Source organism: Cygnus atratus, chromosome 2 (genome assembly GCF_013377495.2).
Source record: "Cygnus atratus isolate AKBS03 ecotype Queensland, Australia chromosome 2, CAtr_DNAZoo_HiC_assembly, whole genome shotgun sequence".
Taxonomy (NCBI): Eukaryota; Metazoa; Chordata; class Aves; order Anseriformes; family Anatidae; genus Cygnus; species Cygnus atratus.
Window position 1 is genome coordinate 60,286,923 of NC_066363.1, and position 22,338 is coordinate 60,309,260.

General features: G+C 38.4%; 1 protein-coding gene across 9 annotated transcripts in view; it reads right to left on the reverse strand.

Moving 5' to 3' along the window:
• Positions 1–871: 871 nt before the first annotated feature.
• CDK13 (cyclin dependent kinase 13) overlaps positions 872–22,338 on the reverse strand; it is a 52,329-nt gene continuing 30,862 nt past the window's right edge. For 2 of the 9 annotated variants that reach the window (XM_035552429.2, XM_035552428.2), the window contains exons 6-14: positions 21,922–22,111; positions 19,121–19,177; positions 16,277–16,378; positions 16,084–16,161; positions 13,870–13,986; positions 12,812–12,943; positions 10,556–10,707; positions 7,087–7,650; positions 872–5,944 (exon numbers count right to left, since the gene is read on the reverse strand). In XM_035552429.2, the coding sequence (XP_035408322.1) occupies positions 5,088–5,944; positions 7,087–7,650; positions 10,556–10,707; positions 12,812–12,943; positions 13,870–13,986; positions 16,084–16,161; positions 16,277–16,378; positions 19,121–19,177; positions 21,922–22,111 (2,249 nt within the window). In that variant the 3' untranslated portion in view covers positions 872–5,087. Of the gene's footprint in view, positions 5,945–7,086; positions 7,651–10,501; positions 10,708–12,811; positions 12,944–13,869; positions 13,987–16,083; positions 16,162–16,276; positions 16,379–19,120; positions 19,178–21,921; positions 22,112–22,338 lie in introns of all 9 variants that reach the window. The other 7 variants (XM_035552434.2, XM_035552433.2, XM_035552427.2 and 4 more) reach the window with 5 other exon arrangements.

Sequence of the window (22,338 nt, forward strand, 5' to 3'; positions counted from 1 at the left end):
ATCCACCTGATCTACGTGCGAGTCGACATCCTGGTTAATACAGCCTGAATTGTTCATCTAAAGAAAAACCCAGGCTTCCATTATACCTGCTGCCAAAGTATTTTCTCCGAAATGAGAAGATCCTTTTGGCTTTTTGTCAGCCTGACGTCAGCGTAACCAGTGCTGACCTGCCCAACTTCCCGCTGCACCCTCACCGTGCCTCTTCCACCTATGTCAACGTGCTCCTGGTGCGATGAGAGCAGCTGTCTGCCCAACACGCTTTAAAAGCATGGAAGATATGGGAAGTGGCCTAGTTTTGGATGGAAACAGCGTTTGTTGAAAGAGGTGATCTTTTTTCATTAAATTAGGTGATAAGGCAGAAAAAAAGCAGAGAGGCCTTAGGCATTCAACGCACGGTTGCTGAAGTCGCGCTGGATTTACGCCGCCTCACCAGCACTGAGGGTGTACCGGCAGGTACTGAAAACACCTGGCTCTGTCTGCGATTTCCCACTGTTTCTAACACATCGCTCTGGCTGCAGTAGCGCTTGAAGCAGCAGCATCTTTGCACCCCCGGAGGGGCCGGTTCCTCTCAGCCTCCTGCTTTTGCTGCGGATTCCTCGCTAAGGTGGTCAGTGCCACACTGCGCCTTGTGCCTACAGCAAGCCAAGCTGCATCCCCCTCCAGAACAAGCACTCACACCGCCCCGTGCTGCCACAGCTTGCCTTCAGAAAAGGAGCGGAGCAGGAAATACTTTCTTGAATAATCTTTGATATTTGAACATGCCGAAAATCACACTCACTTGCATACTGAAAAAATAATTCAGTTCAACCCAGAGCTCTTTTTAAACACCAGTTGATAACTAGAGAGGGAAAACGATAAAAAACTTCAAGTTTTCATGTATTTTATTTACAGGCCACACAATACATTTTATATACAGATGGCTTAAAATAACAAAGAGTAAGCAAGCTGAAGAATAACAGTTTGATTATATTAAATTAGGCTGTCTTGAAATAACTCCTGCAATAAAGTATTCTTCACCCTGATAAGCAAAAGTTAGTTCAACTTTAACCAAGGTCATTTCATCTTTTAAATACAGAACTCAAATCACTTTTCTGTGATTCGTTAATTTCTTAACACACGCCCATGTATGAAGAACATCCCACAACTATCAAGAAGGGAAATAGCCAATTTCCTCCTATAAAAAAACCAGTGCAACAGAACAGCCTGGAAAAATGTGCTACGTAAAATGCTTGCGCGTCTTATTAGCTACAAGAACGCAAGAAATACATCCGAGATTTTCTCTCTTGGAAATGGAATTCATGGTCTGAGATCTAATTTGCCTGCAGACAAGAGGTATCCTACATAAGTTACTTCAGTGCTTCGGTTTTTACCACACAGTTACCAATTAAACTGATCCAACCACACCAAAACCTCCTGGTGCAACAAGCACCCCTCCTGGTGCAACAAGCACCAAGCAAAAGAAGAGCACTCCGACCTTTTGAAGTTAACATTACAGCGCTTGGCACCTCTGCTGGCATGAAGCACTTTACACTACCGTGTCAAGATTTAACACAGACCAAGTTTTACAGAAATGTAAGAAAATATAGAAGTTTGCCGTTTAATATTTCTTTTCCAAGAAATTATATTAACATTTAAAGATACATGTATTTTTACACCCCTCCCCAAACACCGTTCCTTCTGTTCCAGGTAACAAGAACTAGCAATCCGGGATAAAAGCTGTTTCCTCTTCCTTTGGCTGATTTTAAGTGTTCTACGAGTCTAAGCGTCTTAAGTCATAGTCATAGCAGTCCAGTTGTGCCCACATTCTTCCTCTTGGTATGGCTACAGTCCACTTAATATAAATAATGAAATACTCACTACTCGATAGTCCATGATTATAGTATTTTGCTATGTTTATTTAGAAATACAAACACACAACACTTACTTTCTGATGTAGTGTCCAGGTCTCTGTAGCACACTTTGGAATTGCAGCACAGAAAACGTAAACCCAAAGGAATGGGGGAAAAAGTAACAAAAGCCACAGCTCCACAGAAAAATAATGCGGTTTTCAGAATGCCTACCACTGCTTCAGAAATGCAACAGCCACGCGATGTAAGATGTCACACTAGGACAGACTCACTCTGCTGAGTGAAAATTGCTCAAAAAGGTCAAATTCTGAACTGATATAAGCACCTCGTGACTTAATATAAAGGAAATTTTGATAAATAACACACAGGCCCGGTACAAATGAACGTGGACCGGCAGTCCATAGGCCTGGCCCATGCCCTGGCTGCTCACCTGCTGAGATGCAACTCCTGGGCCAGGGCAGCATGGCCACAGGGAGAAACCCTCCTGCCACGGGCTGCCCCCAGGCCAAGGAAGGGCAGAGCACACCCGCCTGCAGCCACTGCACAGCCGCTACCTGCCCAGGAAGAACAAGTTGGTGAAAGAGCCAAGATCCCCCGGGTTGCAGAGAAGGGAAAAACCTCTTTGTAGTTATCACATATGGAAACATGTCAACCTTCCCTCCACATTATTCTCAACACTGCTGCCCCAGGAATATAGTTTTCAGTCAGAGGCTAGTCATCCTTAAACTGAATTTGGGAAAAAGTCATCGTGCAATACACATCTGCAACAGTGTGCAAGTTTTGGTTTTGATATGTCTGGAAGTCAACTGTCTACTCCATCTCCTTCGTATTCACCATAGGCACGAATACTTGCGTTGGCATCCTTGTATCTGAAGACTAAAATCCATTTCAGTGGAATGATGCAACATCAGACTACTGCCAGTCAGTAATCAAACTGCAGTCACTTACTCATTCAGAGGAGACTGATTTCTCTGCATTAAATGAGGGGAACTAAATGACTTGAACATTTACCTCCAGGAGGAAAGCAGGAGAAAATTTCCTTATATTTTTGTATTGAAATTTAAATCACTTAGTCCTCTTGGAGGTCTACCTTCCATTTGAACTTACCTGCTTTTTTAGCAAATATTTACATTTGAACTGCAGTAACGTAACACCAGACTGCAATTTTTTAGTGAAAACAACTAAGAGCTTTGAAAGTCTAGCCTGATTTTGAAAAAAATGTGTGTATCTGAACACTGAGAGAATGTTTTTATCAATTAGTAAACAAAAGCCTGAGCTGACACTGTCTGTACCTAAATGACACTAATGATTTCTGCCTTTAAGATTTTGCTAGCAGAAAAACGCTGCAGGAGTGTCCTTACTTAAGGAAACCTACCCAGTGCACGGTCACTCACATGTGAAATTCTGGTTTTAAGCACAGGCTATTCGAGTCACAAGTATTTGTCCAGGTTGATTTTATTTTCAGATGGTAGAATTCCCCTGTGCCTAGTAAAGACAACTGCAAGACTTACAGGGACATCTCCATTTTTCATCTGCCAGATCCTCAAATGCTACGTATTTAGCAAAGTGACTTCTTCCATGCTCTACAAGGTGGTAGTTAGCCATAAATGACAACCAGGATTTTGAACTAAACAAAAGAAAACACCAACAACTTTGGCTTCTATTCTGAAAGTCCAAAAAGTCACCGACGAGACTACATTTGTAATAGTGTAAGTAGAAATTTTACTTTTTAAAAAGTAGTAATTAAACACTCAGTTACATAAGGTACCGATTTGTCAACTGGATAATCAGTTGGAAAATTGTTTCCAATATGGGCTTTAAAATATTCTTTTACGTACATGCAAAATATAACCATACTTCCTCTCTGCAGGAGAGGGACCACTTGATGTCGAAGGAAAAAAAACATGCTGGACGTTGTAATTAATGAGGAGTGGCTCTTGGTTAAGAGTTGTAACTACAGTCATTTTATCAGTTGTTGAAGGAGACTCAATTCCAATACTGAAATGCTCAGTGGAACAGCAGATATAAAGACGATTAGTTGGCACAATCACAAGCTTACAGAGCGTTAGAGCTAGTGTAAAATGTTTTGCTGTTGCTTTAAATACTGGTCATTTTGCCCTTGGTTACTTCCCATAATGCAGTATTTGTGGTAAAAAGAAGACAGTGTCAGCTTTTCACACAAAGTAAAGTAATTACTGCTGTTGACATTTAAGATGAAAAACTATTTCACCACTTGGTAAGGACATATAAAGCATAGTTTATTTGGCAGAGGAAGTCACACAATTTCTACAACTCCAAGGGGGAGCTGAGGAAAAACTACTCTTCATTTTTCTCCTCACTTTCATAGTTTCTTATGAAGTTCAATCTGGAGATTATGACTTCATCAAGATAAGATTAGGTCTAAGTAACTGGCCCACATGAAGTAAACAGCACAAGGTTATGACCTATTTGAGTTTCCTATTATTATTATTTGAATTTTCATCTCAACTACCTAGGTTTAAGTATTATTTTCGCATCGATTCATAAAGTACTTCCAAATTTTTGCCCACCTTAAGCTTACATGTTAAGGCACTTACCATTCAAGTAAAACAGTTTTTATATAAACAAGCCTGGGAGATGGAGAGAACATTTTACCAGAACATCCATTCTTTTTTTTTTTTTAAAGAAAAAAATAACATTGACCAAATATTTATAAAATTTTGCATCAAGAGAAAGGTTGTGTTTTATTATCTGAAATGAGCACAAAGTACACCTTCCACAATAACACTGAAAGCAGTGCAAAGACTGACAGTGACCTTTGACTAAAGGTAGTTCTGTAAAAAGAAAAATACCAAATAAATCAGTGCCCTGCTTTGATTGTTGTAAAATCTTTTTTTTTTTTTACATAAAAGTTGGTCCAAACTTACAAAAAAAGCACAAATGTGCATAGTTCAGAAGATCTGAAAGAGTGCCATAAAAAGCTGATGTCCCTAAATTTAGCATCCACTTAAAACTGCCAAAATACAAAATAAAATTCAGAACTAGAGTTTGTGAACATGTACAATCAATTCATCTAGTTTTCAGACAGCATGAGTTTTAAGCATTTTTAATTTTTCCTACTGTATGCAAGACCCTTTTCCACATAAAAATAAAGCTGTTGAATTAACATTATTCAAGTCTGTTGAACTGCTGCTTTAAACTGCAGCTAGAAAAAAAAAGTTTTTCCAGATAAAAATGACGTGCCTGAGGAAAAACAGATACTCAATATGGTAATCCTCTGCCTCGCCCTCTCACTGCAGACGTGCTAATGTGTCCCCTGTATCCTTGGGAATAGCCAGGTCCTTGGGCAGGGGAAGTCCAAGTCTGTCCATGCATGTGGCCGAGGCCACCAGGGTTTTCCTGTAAGTTACTTCCGTAGCTGTAGTTGTGCATCTTGGTGGGCAGAGGATGAGTACTCTCTGGCCCTGCAGAAGCGTCGCTGCTGCTCCCCAGGACTGAGATTGGGCCGTGGCTGTATTCAAACCTATGGTCTTTATCTCCACTGAATAGCATGGGGCCAGCGTTGAGGTAAATGTCTCCGTAACCAGTTACTGAGCTGGGAAAGGATTCTGAAAAGGCAGATGGAGGAGGGGCACCACCAGAGTGAGATGAAGCAGTACTGTAGTTATCCAAAGGCTGAATATCCGAGTTTCCGAGGAAGCTCCTCCTTTCTAATGCTCCCGATGACCCGCTTCCTATGCCATCGCTACTGCCATAGTGGGCAGAGGAGAAGGTAGACGATCCAAAGTTATCCTTGTAGTCTGGGCCTGTTACATAGGAGTCTCTAGCCTGGTAATCCACGCTCGTTTGTACTGGCTCCTCCGTCGTTGCCTGAGCTTGATGCTGAGCAAGCAGCTGTAGAAGAGCTGCTTTCACTCCTGCGTGGGGATCTGTTCCTGAAGAGTTACTTATAGGCAAATGCTGGTTCTCTGTCCGATAATCAAGATCTTCATCAGTGAGAGGCGGAGGCTCCGGTGGCTCTGGGGGTCGCTGGTCTGGAGGCAAGATCCGAGGGCGTTCTTGTTCGGGTGTTCGGTTCAGAAGCCTCATCTCAGACTGCCTAACCAAATCCTCTGGACCTAAGCAGATAAAAAAGAACAGCTTTGGAATAAAAATCTACAGTAACAATACCAGAAAGGAAATGACTCTTTCCCGGAACACGACAGAGGTTTGTAAATAACAAGTTAATGAGAACTAAGGTAACGTTTACTAGTAGTTGGACAGGTTATTTTGGAGAAGGCAACAGCTTGGTTGCCTCAGGAAAGCAATGCAGGGTTCTCCTCCAAGTAAGATTTCCAAGCATTTCCAAGCAAAGTTAAACAGTACAAGCTCCTCTGAAAAACAACTACTAAAGCAACAGATAAACACTAGTAAGTTCAAAGAGCAAAAGATTTTCAAATCACACACATTAGAAAAGGTCTTGAGGGACAAAAGGACGTCCTTTCAGGGAACAGCAAAACGTAAGGCTAAGAACAAAACAACTTCAAAAACCCTCAAAAAACACTCCCAAACCACTTCAGAATATTTCTTTCAACAGCAGCACACACCACAGAGCAATGCATAAACCACGGTACAATAAAGCTGAAATAGCAGCCCAAGACGACCAAAAACAGAGCTCTAGACTTTAAGAAAACTAAGGAAATCACTACTATAACCCAACAGAGACCTTCAGCCATGTGTATTAGTGATCATTACGAGCAACCTCTTACAGAATCTGACACTAGGAAATTACTCTAGTCTGCATTAAAACCAAAAAATTTAATACCCCCTCCCCAAAACAGGCTTTACCTAAACACTCAGTCAAAACCAGTAAGCCTGAGCTACGAATTTGCTAGAGAAGCTGGTCTTCTCCAACACTAGGACCACTCAGAAAACCCCACCCATAAAAAACAATGAATTAAACTGCTTCATCAGAAAAAGCACAGGCATCTCTTTGAATGGGGACTACCTTTTACTCTGCCTGCATGCCTCCTGCGACAGTAAGACATGAAGTCCAGCCAGGCATTTACATTCCCACCAAAGGAACAAAACAAACAGAGCGGCTAGCGCTTGAACAGTCGTGACTATGAAAAAATGATGCAGACATAAGTGATAAAATCATGTAATCACCTCTCCTGTGCTCACACAGACTCGGTATTGTTAACCCGTTAACTCTTTCCCCAAACTATCGCGTCTCCATTGCTCAAGGTACCTGCCGGTTAGCCCCAAAGACCGCCAGTACCTGCAGCAGCCGTGTACAGTGACTTGATCAGGTGCGGGTAACCGGGTGCTGGCGATTCCACATCATCCCGGCTGACAGATGCAGGAGTGGTGGGCTCTGGAGGCTGCCTGAGTTGTAACGACATTTCATTTCCTGATCCGTTTTCCTTCTCCTCCAACACCAGATCTTTCTGTTTTGTTTGCTGAGCCTTTATTAACTGAGACAACAGAACAGCAAATGCACTCTGTACGGCTGCCTGGGCAGCGTCAGTCTCGACTTTGGGCTGACTCAGTTGAGCAGGGGGCACAGGAGGCTGCGTGACGGTCGTCTGTTTTAGAGGCTCCTGTTCCGGTGGTGGTGGCGGAGGCGGCGGCGGCTGCTGCTGCTGTTCTGACTGTTTTTCACCTGCTGACAAAATTCCAGCAGGAAGATTTATTTTATTTAGTTGCTGCTGAGTCTCTGGGTTTACCTTAATATTCAACACTTGGGCAAACTGTGCCAAACTAACACTTGTTTTAGACTGTAGCAGGTTTAGCAGGATTGCCACTTCATTCTGGTTTAACTGCTGTCCAGTGCTTGTTTTTGCTAAAGACAAAAAAGGTGTTTTTAAGTATTATTTAGAACTTCCATATTTCAGAAACTCAAAATTAAGACTAATCTAGCATGGCTGACACAACTGGCAAAGCATGGTTTTGGACAACATAGAAATGGAATGCTTTTACAGATTAACTGCCTTGGGGGGAGTCTCTATAGGAAATGGAATAGTAAGATCCAATATAAAGAAAGTGACTTCCAAGGGGTGCACACATGCACTTGGACAGATGAGAAACATCAAGCTGGAGCTCAATTTTCCACAGTACAACTAAGCTGGGGCTTAAGGCCACCTGCTTTAGGCAGCTGCAAAATTTCCAATCCCCACAAAATTTCCTATCTTTGACATATCACATCCCTCTGTTAAAAAGTGGCCATCTGCGAAACGCATTTCCAGTCACATTCTGGCCCATTCTAATTCAGCATCTGGATTCTAACACCTGCTCAAGTGGCCAGGCTGTAGGTGACCCAGAAGCTAGCAGTATAAATGCAAAAAAGCACATGCTGAGTTTGAAGGACAAGCAGTCAATCACTGAGTAGCAGGAAAATGCAGGTTTGTGATAATACCCATCTTTTTTCTTTTTTTTTTTTAAGTGAATTTATTTGCTACACGTAAGAAGAAATTATGATGATGCAGGGAAAGATAGATAAACAAGGAAGTCAGAATATAGAAATATTTTCTTAATTTCAAACAGCCATTGTGTTAGTTTATTTTGAAAGGAAAAGCGAAGCAGCATGGATTTCAGCATGCCCCAAGAGTAGATAACTTTGAGAAAAGTAAAAAATTAAAAAATGGGTGTGTATTTCCCTGAATTTCCGTAACCCAAGTCAACACAAACACCTTCTGTCCTCTTCTATCCCTGCCTGTCTGCTAATGCCCTAATATATTAATTCACGGCATTTTCAAAGCCACACCTGAAGAAATGGTCACATAAAACCTTAAGTACTTGCCTCGCAAGACTAAGAAGAGAACAGCCGGAAAGTGCTGCAAAACCCTTAACCCATTACCCTACTTGTGGATGTGCACCAGGATGCAAGCACTTGGAACTTAACTCTGGCAGGTTCCAAGGATTTCAAAGATCTTACATATTTATATAAATATAAAAATAAAACCATATTTTATTTGGCAAGAGGAAAAATATCATTTGTAATGCCTTCTACTGTTGGATCTCACCTAGATGTCATGCTTAACAGTTGATTTTGTGACATCTGAGGATGGTAATAGAAATAACATCCAAACATCCCCCAGCTTGTCAACATGAAAATGTCAAAAGAGGGTAACTAACCTACCTATTTTTATATTCTAGGCTACTTTCAAGTCCATTCCAAGAGCTAACTCTTTTCTGGGAAACCTAGCAGTTTCTACCAGAACAAAATTAATGAGCTCTACATATCTCCTCTCAAATTCTAAGATGCAACAGCCAGGGTTCCCATTCATGAAGCAGAACATTAGCAGTTCATCCACGACATTTTAAACCTCTTTTTGGCACTCAGAAAAATGCAGCAGCTTTAAGCATGCATACAGCATGTACACTGAGTCCTGTAGTATGCCTTATGGATGATTCTAACTAAGGTGTATAAGGATTTAAGGAATTGCTTTAATACATCTTTACTCTGAACTAAGCTCCCCTGAAAATTAAAATTCTGTCTTCTCTACCTAGATATATTTTTCTATGTAATTACAGGCAAATGGTATTTTAGATCTGGAAGATTCCTTCTCTAGTTGTTTAGTTTATTTTGCATTGTTAGTGTTAATGACTAATAAGCACATTAGACCATCAACAGGCTACCTGTTATGAAAGCATAAAGAAAATAACTATTACCCTCTAGACGTTTTAAACTCTTACACATTTTTCATTCGTGTGGAAAAAAAATTGTAAGGGCTACAGAAAGTCATCTTTGAAAATGCTGCCAAAGCTTTAGTTTAAGCTTAAGGAGTGGCAGAAGCTCACAGCCAGCTTAAAGTAAGAAACAGCATGAACAGGAGCAAGAAGCAATAAACTGCAATATGAAAAACTTTTTCTAGCTTTTCACAGCATATTTGGAACTCTGCTCCACTGTTAAATGACAAGTTGACTCAAGATGGTTAGTATTAAAGAATTTTCATGCTCATCTCCATTTCTTGTTTTCCTTCAGATGAACTCCTGTATCAGTGTCAGGATTTAAGGTCACTTTGCACAATTAAAATTGATCTTATCAGGTATGCATTTTGTATTATCTCAAGTGGTGTCAATGCAAGGAGACCATGACTTTATTTTTTATATTATATTCACAACATCAGTCTCGTAGCAAAATACTTTGGTTATGTTTTAGAATTAATGTCTGTGCAAGCTACAGAGGTGGTTACTTCTTGTTATAAGAGTTTGTTTTTTTTTTTTTTTTTTTTTAAGAGTTGGTTCAGCCCAAACAACTTGGAAAGCTGAAGACTAACATAACGTGCTGAGGGAATCTGTTTTATTTGAAGTGATGATTGTTTTAAAATCTGCCCTTGGGTCAGTTTATCAATACCAATAAAATTCCTTCCATCTCTGTAGACTGTGATGAACTTAGAGCAGAAGCTGACTAGTGGGATTACTGAAGATCTACAGATGAGCAAGAGATCAAATCCTTTCAAAACAAAGAGCGAAGTAGTTGTTCTGGCCAGATCAAAAATTTAAGGAAAAATTAAAAGAAATGCCCAGTTTCCAAAAATGAAGGCAAATCTTTTGTAACAAAGATTTAACTTACAATGCCGTTCCTCCCTCAAGAATCCAGGAGATGTCAGTACTCTGAAAATAACATCTAAAATTTCTAGAGGTGCAATCCAAGCAGAAGGTAATTATAAGAACCGAAAATATTTACTGACCAAGTGCTACACTAGAGTTGCCCTGAGTTTTGAGTTGGGAAGAAGTTTGCATGCCTTGTGGTGTGTTGGTTCTGCTCTCATCCATGCCTAGAGACAGGTCCTTCCGAGGGACTTTAGTTGCTGTTGCATCATCAGTCATGCCCATCTGCTTCTGTCTTCTGCGTTTCTTACTCCACAGCTCATGGCAATCCTGCCACAAAGGAAGGCTGCAAAGAACGATTAGAGATCATCAGTTTTATCCTGGATTTTTTAAAAATGCTTTTATCCACGGCAGTAAAATAAATGCTCAAATTATACATAATGTAACCGTTGTAAAGAGGAACCTGCTGAAATTCAGAAATACATCAGAAAACACCCAGAGTCAGCAAGATCTCAAGAATTCTTTCTTGGATGAAATCTCTTCTTCAGCTGCCTATTTCACAAGCGCAGGTCCCTCCGGCAGAAAAAGGGAACAAGTATCTTTCAATGACAATCAACATTACTTTCTTGCTTGTAAAAGTACCACATCTGCAAAGATGTATTTGTCCACAGAAAGAGACATGGCTATCCATTATTTGTAGTCATACAGCACAGGCAAACAAGAAAGGGGAAAAAAAGTTGCAGGAATAGATAGTACTTAACACTAGCAAAGTTAGGATGCTAGGAAGAACAAGGGATATCCCAGTCCTTTAAGACAGAAAAAAGCAAAGGCAAAAATCTTCTGTGCAACTCATCTGCTATGGGTTCTGTCCTTCCATTACTATTCCCTGCAGGCATCTCAATTCTGATCTCCTGAGGAACACAGAGCCCCATCCCATAGCTTATGGAAATACTGACAGAGGCATTAAAATAGTGCCTTTTGTTTTCCCATTACAAATCAATAACTGTCTGAGCAGTTCTCTCACCCAGGAACATGGAAAAAATGAGGTGTCAGATGACAAGAGCCATTGGAAAGGAAATTATGACAACTGTTTCCTTTATTCTCCCCCTTCACATCGCAGGTCAAAGACCTGCCAGGTATTTAGTCCGCAACAGCTTGGAACAATCTGGCAACTGTGAGAAGTCCCCTACAGTATTTGCAATCAACAATTTCTCAAATGAGCAGCTACTCCTTCCCAAAAAGGAACTTTATTCTTTCTTGAGAACAGTCAACACTTTCCCCTGAAGACTATGTTAAATGTGGGTGTGGTTCTTAATTCTTAAAAGGACACCAATTAATCATTTGTTCCAAATTTTCCTGTATCAGCTTCTACAATAGATGGATTACCAAACCCCTGGAAAAAAAAATGTAACAATTTCTTCCCATTCACTTACTTCAAAATGCATATAAGCAACATGCCACAAAGTGTTTCTGAGATTTTAGTGAATAGCCTAATATATAACATTGCTCATTACTAATATTCAGCCACTGATAATACATAATCATACATAATCATATTCAGATTATGAAAGATCATTTTATCTCATGCATCAGGACCATTAGTAAAAACCTGTACGTAACAGGTAAGTCTTGAAAGATTTTGAATAAAATACTTAGATAAAACTCAAATATTTTTCCTACTTGGTAACTAATTAAAAATAAGTCAGCAAAAGCTGCCTTGAAGGTACAATTCATTCAAACTATTAAATGCTCTATCATTAGCCAGCTATCTTGAGTGAAGAGTTAAACTTGCAGATTATGTCAGTTTTTCATTGTTTTACTTGGGGCTGGTTCAAACATTACTTGTACCAAATAAAGTGACAATCAAGTCACTACAAAAACCCTATTAGACCTTGCAATATATTTCCACTCAGAAAAACATACAGAGAAGGGAAAAAAAGAAACAACAAAAAACACACAAAATATTTCACTTGTTTGTGAAACCAAGAATCTTATTTGTCACAGGAAATCATGTACAGTATTTCACTAACTCTCAGATACCTTCGCAGAATTCTATGCCCAGTGTCATTCTACCATCAAAGACGACGATTCAGATTCATGAAGGACCCCAAAACCCTTGGAAAAAATAGACACTGATAAACAGAAATAAAAGGGAAACGATGTTTTTCAGAGACATTCGCATAAGAGGATTTTTTTTTTTTTTTAAATAGCACTAACTCAGTCACTAATTCTAGGAATAGCAAATCAGACTGGTCTCAGATCCTCACAGCCGCTGATACCAGGATCTGCATAGTGATTCTGCATGAAAATGATTATTAGTCAATGGTATGTATTAACGATTTTCTTCCACCACGAGCCTCTTGAACTGAAACACAACAAGCTTAAATGAAATCAGTGTATGTTCCTGTTTTGTTGAGGTAAGGAACAACTCAACTCAAGTAATGACTTACTCTGGGGGAGGCATTTTAGATGGTTCCACATCTCGCAGAAACTCGCACTGAAGAGCTTGTTCAGCTGTGCAGCGCTTGCTGGGATCCAGAGCAAGCATGTAATCAAACAAATCTAATGCAGCTGGTGGGATGCTACAAAAGAACAAAATGGAGAAAAGCATCACAACTGTATTTTGAATCACACACTTCAGTGAAAAATTTTAATTAACACAACCCCTCCAAAATAACTGATCATTAGTGTTAAGTCCTTGCTTGGTAGTAAGAGGTAGATAAAAAGTTCACCTTGGATTACACTTGGCTATTTATGTTTCTTTATCTTTGTATGATTTAATTGCTTGAAATATTCTTCTTCTAAAACAAAACCAAACCAAACCAACAAGAAAACCCACTAAACTGAGACTATATTGTTACTTTACACTTTGGAATTTAGCACGATGGGAGCTGCAGTTTCCATTGGTCCAAACAAAATAACTACTGCTTTAGAAATGTAGATCTCATTAGTACAAACAGGATGATGCATTTTTCCCAAACTCCAAAGTAGATGGAGGGGAACAATCCCTTTAAAATACATATACAGCTGTTTACCATAACTTTCATGTGTGATCTTTGCACAAAAACAGCCCAGTGGTAGTATTTTACAATACATGGTTCAAAAAACTCTTCTGTGCTGAATGTATTTATGACCCAAACGACTGTAATGTTAACCAGACTGCATATTTAGCTGTAACCAGTTGTCCTAATAAAAAACAATTAAGTACTCCAAGCTGTTTTTGGACAGGGGCAGCAAGCAGGTGTACCAATCGTGGAAAACAAATGCTTCCTTAGGTGAAAGCTGACAGGTGGCTGAAATTTTAGGGCCTTCTTCCCCCTTCTTGAAACTTTATTTAATAAGGGTTAATAAGAACTCTGCAGGTATCTTCGGAAGGATAAGAACCTAAAGCCAGTTTTCTTCACACTTAATCTATGTTCAGTCAGTCTCTAGAAAATAGTGAAGTTCATAAAGATTCCAGCAAAATTCAATGCTACTATAATTGACTAAACTAATTCTTCATCCTTACAAAGCAAACTCTTCTCTTAGTTTTCGACGATACTGCTTCTTTGGTTTCATCGTGTTGAAATAAGCTAATTTTATAACATCAGGCCACACTGCTGGACAAGGACTCCCGCAAATTCGACTGCACCAAAAAAAAAAAAGGAGAAAACAAGGGTATGAGATCGAAAAACCACAAGTAAACAAAGCTGATAATTTATTCTTAGAAATACAGTGGATACAAAAATATTTTTTAATTTTAATGTTCAGTTTCATTTAGCTAAAATTTCTCTACAGTCCAAGGCCTAACACCATTAAATAATAGTGAATTATCCAGGAAAGGCAACCACCCTTCACAGGATAAACTGGCTTTAGAAAGTCTACTGCTTCTGAACCCTCTCCCATCCCCAGGGCATCCTCCAGGCTCGGGAGAATTGGATACCCCAGGTTTAGAGTGCCGCGCCTTTATTTCCCAATGACAGTGAAGAAAGACACATCAAATGCCTGAAAGAGCAGGCCTGACAAATTTAAAACTAAAGAGAATTTAGTCAACACAGAAGATATTGAGGCAAAAAACTAAACACAGTAAGGCCTAAGGGCAAAATTATGACTGGACAGCTAAAATCCTTTTTTTTTTTTTTTTTTTACTTCAGTTTTGAGCCTTACATGTCAGCCCTAATCTGTCTCCACAAATGGAGTTGCCCAGACTCATTCCTCTCACTCTGTCCCTGCCTGTTTTGTCCAGCCAAGGACTGTTAGCACAGCCTGACCAACACCACACTTCCAAGCAGAAGATCAGAAGAGGCAATTTACCGTACTATGCAAGGCTTAAGACCTTTGCCAAAAGCAGTCATAAAATAATAACTTGCAAATACATTTCCTTAGTTCGCCCCCTTCCATTTATTTGACTTAAACAGCTAGTGCAAGAGACCTAATGATGGACTAATTATGCCCCTACCACTATGCAAACGAAACTGACTTTACACTTGTTGGGGTATGAAACTTGCAGGGAAAAGAAAAATAAGAATTTTATCTTTTCCCTATCAGAATTTTCTTCAGCTCTATCTTTGAAAAGTAATTTAGGATAATGGAAAGAATAAATGTAGAATTGTTGACTGTAACATGATGATGATTGAGCTGTTGATAAAATAAAATTGATATATTACACTTTAACAGCCCTAAAATGCAGAGTATCAGCGCATTAAATACAATGAAGAAAAATTAGCTACAAGCAAGCTAGCTGCCAGCCTCCTTTGAGCAGCAGAAAGTCTTAAAATTTCACTTCTGACAACTGCATTCTTATGGGCTTCAGTGCCATCTAGTGGGCAAAAGCAAAAACTCAACTCAAAGAGATCAGTTCTCACATTCAGAATGATTACTGATATCTTGCACCTCCTAAAAACTTGATTTTTCCAGGCGACCTAGTAAGATATTACACAGAACATAGTATTGTTTAATCTGCTTTGGAAAACATCTCCACATGTAACTTTTCTCTTTTTTTTTCTTTTTTTTTCTTTTTTTTTTTAAGTAACTCGACCATTTACTCTTCAGGTTCTGTTAAGTTCTATAGGACTCACTCTCTTTTCCCCTTGTTTCTAGGAAGAGGACCTCTCCTCACTTATGAGGTCAATTACAATATCAGAATCAAGAGCAATTTTTGCTTGCTGAATAAAAGGAAAGCAAGCATGCTCTGGTCCATGGATTTAATATACGTAATATCCTAAGATTTACTGAGATAATGAAGGAAACAAAAATTTCACCTCCATGAAGTACAGTTTGTACGGGAAGAGAAATATTCTGATGAAAATAATAAAGCCCAGGTGTGTATGTGGAAGTCCTAAAGCAAGAGCTCAAGGCAAGTAGCATGCAAAGTACCTACTGCTCCCAAACTCCACTTGTCATCTATTTTTTCCTTTTGATTTGCCACAAGGAAGTTCTAACATAGTCTTAAAAAAAAATCAGCATTTTAACCACTCCTTTACAACTTCAGTAATAGGCAACTCCAGCTGCACCACCAAGAAAACACTTACTGATCAATTGTACATTGGTAGGGCCACAGCATACTCACAAAAATCACTTATCCGCATCCAAGCATAAGCCACTGACTTTACATGCCCCTGAAAACCACTAATATCTCACTCGTGGTGATTATCAAGTCTTTGTAAGTGTTAGCAGCATGTTAGCTCCATTTTACCATGAACAAATTGACAGTTTATGAGGCACCTATCATGTGCCTATTTACCTTATAAGTTCCAGTTGAGCAAGTTCTTGATTTGCTTGAAATATTGGCTTTTTTGTAAAAAGTTCACCCAGGATGCAGCTGTAAAACAGTTTTACACAATTCCGTCATTACGGCTTTCAATCCAGCTCCACAGAAAAATCTAACATTTACTTCCAGCTTGTTCTGCTTGCTACACTCTGTACCAAACTCTTACCCACAGCTCCAGACATCGATAGCTGGCGTGTATCTTTCTTCTCCAAGCAGAAGTTCAGGAGGCCGATACCATAATGTAATAACTTTGTTGGTATATGGTCGGCTGTTGGGGGGAGCAAAAAAAGAGGACTATCATTTTACTACAATCTCATTTTTGGAAAAGTGGTATTTTGAAGGCTTTAATTCTGTGGTGCTGCTACAAGACAGTGCAATCTTCCATTTTTAGTTTTTAATTCTGCAAAGTTGCAACTGCATAAAAGCAAATGCAACCATCTGACCAAGGCTAGCAAATGACAGCCTGAAACATCACCTCAAAGATATAACAAATATATAATCACCTAGCCATCTTGATGCTATGTGAATCCTATATCAATTATTAAACAGCAATACTGTTTATCTATTACACTGCTAGTAATTTCTAGAGAAGGACCTGCTTGGACAAAATCAGTAACTTGTTGACAATTGTTGATCATTAGAATACTGAACATAGGATCTCTACAAGCATTTTGAAAAATAGAAGTCACTCTCCCCTCTGCAAATAAAACCAAAAAGATGAAGTCTTTATCTACATCCTTCAAAAACTTTGAATTCTAAGCCTGGAACTCTTCCAATATCTTTCTGTATTTCAACATTTTTAATTCTCTACAGCTCTAACCAGACGTTTTGGTCATTGTTAACAATCCTTTCCATCCTCACACTAAGGCAAGGATTCCACTGTCTTGGACACGCATTTTTGGTGGCTAGGTCAAGATACAGCATCGAGAACAGTTCAGAGTGGAAGTCACGCAACAGATGTTGGGGGTGTGTGTGTGTGGTGGTGGGGTTGTTTGGTTTTTAAATTTTTTTTTTTTAACAGGGTGCCTTAGAAATGATTCAGAAATACTTGTTTTAGTTTTAAAAATTCATGTTTAGCAATACAAAGTAATTCCAAAACAGAAAACAGAGTAACATTATGTGCAGTGTTTGAACAAGCTCTTACAACATACTCAGTGGTTCAGGTATTATTTCTGCAAAATCACCCGTCTCTTTTTCATAAAGAATATCTTTCTTTTTTTTAATATAGGATGGTTTTAGAAACAATCCCATCATTCATCATATTTATCTCTGAAGCAAACATTCATCTACAAAATGCTTACACGCTATGAACTTTCTCTACAGATATACTAGATATACAGATATACTCACATATATATTAGTATACGGTGCTTTTTGTTTGAACAGCTGTTTTCTTATACAATCTGTCACATTTCCTACTCTACACACATTAAGTCCTCCAAAATAACATTCAATGTAGCAACTACAACAATTGGTGGGAATTTACTTAAAATTTTATTACCTCTCCATCATGCTCCTACTGAACTCTGTAACCTTTTGAACAGTATATTGTTCTAACAGTAAAACAAAGTACATGAATGTAATCAGCAATTATTATATGCTCGTTGGTATACATCAATTACTTCTGTTACAGCAGCTCAGAAGCTATTCAGAAGGAAAATGAATGACAAAAGAATTGTCAAAAAACTACTAATGAGATTCTAATTATCCTCCCAAGTTCAACTAGCAATTTGATTAACTAGCATAACTACATTTTAATCTTGGTTTCATTTATATATAATGAACTAATAACATTGCTGTTTTCATGTACACTAAGATCTGTTATTTGCACTATAAATACATTCAATTTCACTCTTTCAATTCTTAGTGAACAGTTGGTTTTAAAACCAAAATATAAATTAATAGAAAAAAGACATTAAAAACCATCAACAATAAAACAAAAAAAAAGGCCGAATTGGTGCAGACTAAAATAGTGAGGTAGGATGGCACCACTCTCTTTTATTAACAGTACATCCAAAACAAAACTGAATTGTGCACCAGCCGCTTAAGATTATCTTACCCTGCTACTGTACTCAACAGTTTTGATAGCCGTTACTTAAGCATATGTTCCTCAAATAACAGTTCAGAAGACAGCGAAACTAACACTATCATGTTCAAGAACCTCAGAGCTCTGCGAGAAAACAATCAACTCATAAAACTAGCACTACAGACATTATTTCCCAAAATAAGCATGCAGAACTCAAAATGAGCTGAAAGAGCTAATATTTTCTGTATCCAGTAATCCAACATACACATACTGGTGCGATAAACATTCAGCCTGAATTTTGAAAATCCCATTCCAAACAACAAATACATGACATTACAATATAAATATCAAAGTTCTTATTCATAAAAACTGTGCACCTGTTTCCTGGAGTACAAGTATAATGAAGCCAAGAACAACAGAAGCACAAGTCACAAGAAGTTTCAGAATAGCTTTTATTTAAACTTGTATTTCTGTTTCCACAAGATTCAACAGGACTGTCTGCCTAAAGAATACAATGAACCTTTTCAAATGTAAGGTTAAATCTTAGACAAAAGTTAGGCTTTTTAAAAAGAAACTGTATGAATTTGTGTCAACATAAAAAATTCTCTTTTCCTAAGTAAACATTTCCCAGGTATACCAATACAAAGAATATGCTTTTGGTTTACAGGACCATAAACTAATATTAATTAAAACCCTACATATTGATGCAACCTACTTAGAACTGCAGCTCTTCATTTCCAATCAATATATGGCTGCTCTCTACAGGATCCAGAATACTCAGAAAGGCAATACATTTACACAAAGAGAGCTTTGTGTTTGTATGCAGTGCAAGACAACATGCTCTTCCTTTCCATCTCTTAAGCAGCTACTTATATTACAGTACAACATCTCCTCTAAACAAACAAAAATTCTGGCCCTCATAATACTCAGTTATGCAAGAAATCAAACTTCTCCATGCTTTTTCACAGTATAATTATATCTTACCTTTCTTCTGAGTTGTACAGCCGAGCAAGCCCAAAATCTGCAAGCTTTATCTGCCCTCTGGTGGAAAACAGAAAGAATTGTTTAGCGGTTAATCCTGTTAAATTTCCTCCCCAAAAACTAGGTGAAGTTTCAAAATTTTAAACAGCTGCAGCTGAACTTCACCAAATCACAATAATGAGTAGGCACTCCTTACAATCTATATATCTCTTCAATCAAGAAATACACTAATCTACCTGATATCAAAGAAAAGCAAGCAAGATTAGACATGGTCATCAAATGGCATTTACATCAGCAGATGCTTCTCAAAATTCAGGGTGCGTACTGTTAAGCATTCAAATCAGCAACTCTGCAATACAAAACTGAGGAGGAAACTACTGTTTTCTTATGCCTGACAGTTAAAATACTGCTAGCAGAAGCATTTGTACAGCAAACAACTACAAGCAGTCCTACTTCCTTCTAGGAAGCAGTCACAGCCCTGCTCTGCTCTTGTAAAGTATAAATACAGACTTCAAATCAGGGTGATCAAACAGATAAGGGCTTCTATTTTTGCCAGCAGACAACTTGCTGAATGACAAACCCTAACCCCTTCTTGAGTTTTCCCATACACGAGGTGAAGAGTAGAAGATACAGAGCTTTGCCCTTTTTTTTTCTTGCCATGGTTAAAAGACATTGCATAGATGCACAAACACATACAAGGCTCGATGCTGACAAGCCTGCACCATCTATAAAGCTGAAACGATTTAAACAGAAAGCTATCTGCAAGCTTTTTAATACATAGAACAAATTTGGCAATGTCACAAGTTTTGTTCCTTTCCCTCCTGTAATTACGAGCTCTTAAAACTTTTGACTTTCAAATAAATTATAGTTTTGGCTATTTTATCAAATCAGGACATGACTTGCTGATGTGTGCAAGAATGACCATTTTGTGAGTACAAGATGTACGGATTGCAGTTTCCATTGCATTTTTTTCCTCTTATGTATGAACTGCTGTAACACTTAAAGGAAATCCCCCAAAAGCAAATAAGTATTTCGCTCAAATTTGTACTTTTATTCCTCAGATACCATATTTGTAGAATATCAAAGAAATTTTGAGCAAAGACATTTAATTTGCACCGCTAAGAGATATAAAATCCCTGTGTTTGGCTTTAGGTGGTAATGGGATTTTCATAGCACTGGCTTAAAATTATTCAGATCAACTACAAACATTTTTCTTCTTCCAGCAGAAACCTCTAAGGATGCTCAGAAAGACATTCTGGGGGAAAATACTGTTCATCTTGAAGCTGAGAGAGCACAGCACAACAAAAAGCTCTTCCTCTACTGTACTGCTCCAACGTCAGGTTATACATCAGCTTCTGAGCTCCCAAAGCTGCACCATGACAGCAACATCACTGGATCAAGAGCCAAGCAAGACTAGGTGAATGGACAAGGTGAGTGATGTGGAGGCATGTGTAAGGTAAGTATCTTTATCAGAATCTGGCAAGGCTGTGGTGGGATCCAGAGCTGAGAAAAGTCTAGCATTAATTTAAGCAAGAAAAGGAGGAAAAAAGGAAAAATTCAATTTGGAGAAACCTGGGACAAAACTAGGACCCTACCAAATGAGACCTCTGATGTTTTTTGCCCAGTATTCCATCTCCACCAGTGGCATGAACAGATTTTTAGACAGAATGTGCGAGCCACTTTGAGGCTCACCTTCCCTGTACTCAGCCACCAGCAATAATCACTGAGTTAGAGATCCCTGTCTATTCCCCTCAGTAGGTTTTAATGATCCTGTCCATGAATCTGTCTCATCCCTTTCCGAGTCTCCTAACACTACCCTGAAAACCTCCTGGATAAACATTCCAGAAGCTGACTACCTGCTCTGTAAAGATACTCTTTTATCTGCCATAAGCCTCTCTCTTGCTAGTTTCTACAGTTGTTCCCTGGTTTTAGTACATTGGATGTGATGAACAGGAGTTCTGTATTACAGTTATCTGCTAGCTTCATAATTTTTCACACTCCAACCATACGTCCCCTTCAAAATGAGAAGTGACAGTTTTTATAATCCGTCTCCTTCCACTCTTACCAATCTTAGCTGTCCTTCTCTGTGTGTTCTGTACTTCTACTTTGTCTGCTTTGAGATACAGGTATAAGAATTCAAGATAGAGAAGCAAAAGGTTTACACAGTAACAAAGTGCTGTATCTTGCTCTCAACAGCCTTCCTAACGGTAAATTGCAGTTCTTCTGATTTATATTGAACAAAAGCATATTTATTAACATGGCTTATAATCACAAGTGGTTAAAAAAAGAAACAAATTCTTCTCTCCATTTGATTACAGCAATAACTGCAAGCCAAAACATGTTTGAAAATGCCTGATCAAATATCATTTTAAAGCATTATCCTAACTAACAAGGACCTCCTGCCACAAAGAACCAGTCTATCCACACTTCATTTTGAAATGAGATGGTAAAAGGAATACACAAACACTTATTTCCTAAAATTCTATTTTAATGTATTTTTATTTCCTAAAATTCTATTTTATAGTATTTGAACTTAGATAATTTCCCCCCATACTCTGACCTAGCAGATTCAAGTTTTAATCCTGATATTTTGAAACAGGTAAGTTTAAAAAACAACTGCAGGATCCAGCGTTAAGCAGTAACATTACAAGATAAGTATTTTACAATTGATTTTAAAGAAGCTAGGCAATCTATATAATAAAAAAATGGCTAACAGCTTATAACAGGTGAACTATAAAGATTACAAAAAGATTTAAACATGATCTTGAATACAAGTTTTTACATACTCGAAGCAATATCCATACCTATTATTTAGTAGAATATTTGAACATTTGATATCTCTGTGCAAAAAGTTCTTCTTATGGCAATAGGCCAAACCCTCCATCAGCTGTCTCATAAATGACTTTATATGATTTTCATTAAAATGAACCAAACCAGATTCCAGCAGTCCCATCAAGTCATGGTCCATATATTCAAACACCAGGTAAAATGCACCTAGGAAAATAAGGGGGAGGGGGTAAAGAAAACAGAGAAAAACAGATTTATCAGCAGTCAAAAACATTCTTGCTCCCTGCTTTTGAAAGTCGGGAGTATTTTTCACACAATTCTTTACATTTTTTGAAATATTTTTAGCTGCACCTCATTTCCCATCATAACAATGAAATACAGTGCAGTAAAATATTTTCATAACATTGCTTTTTCATGTAAGCAATTATTCTAAT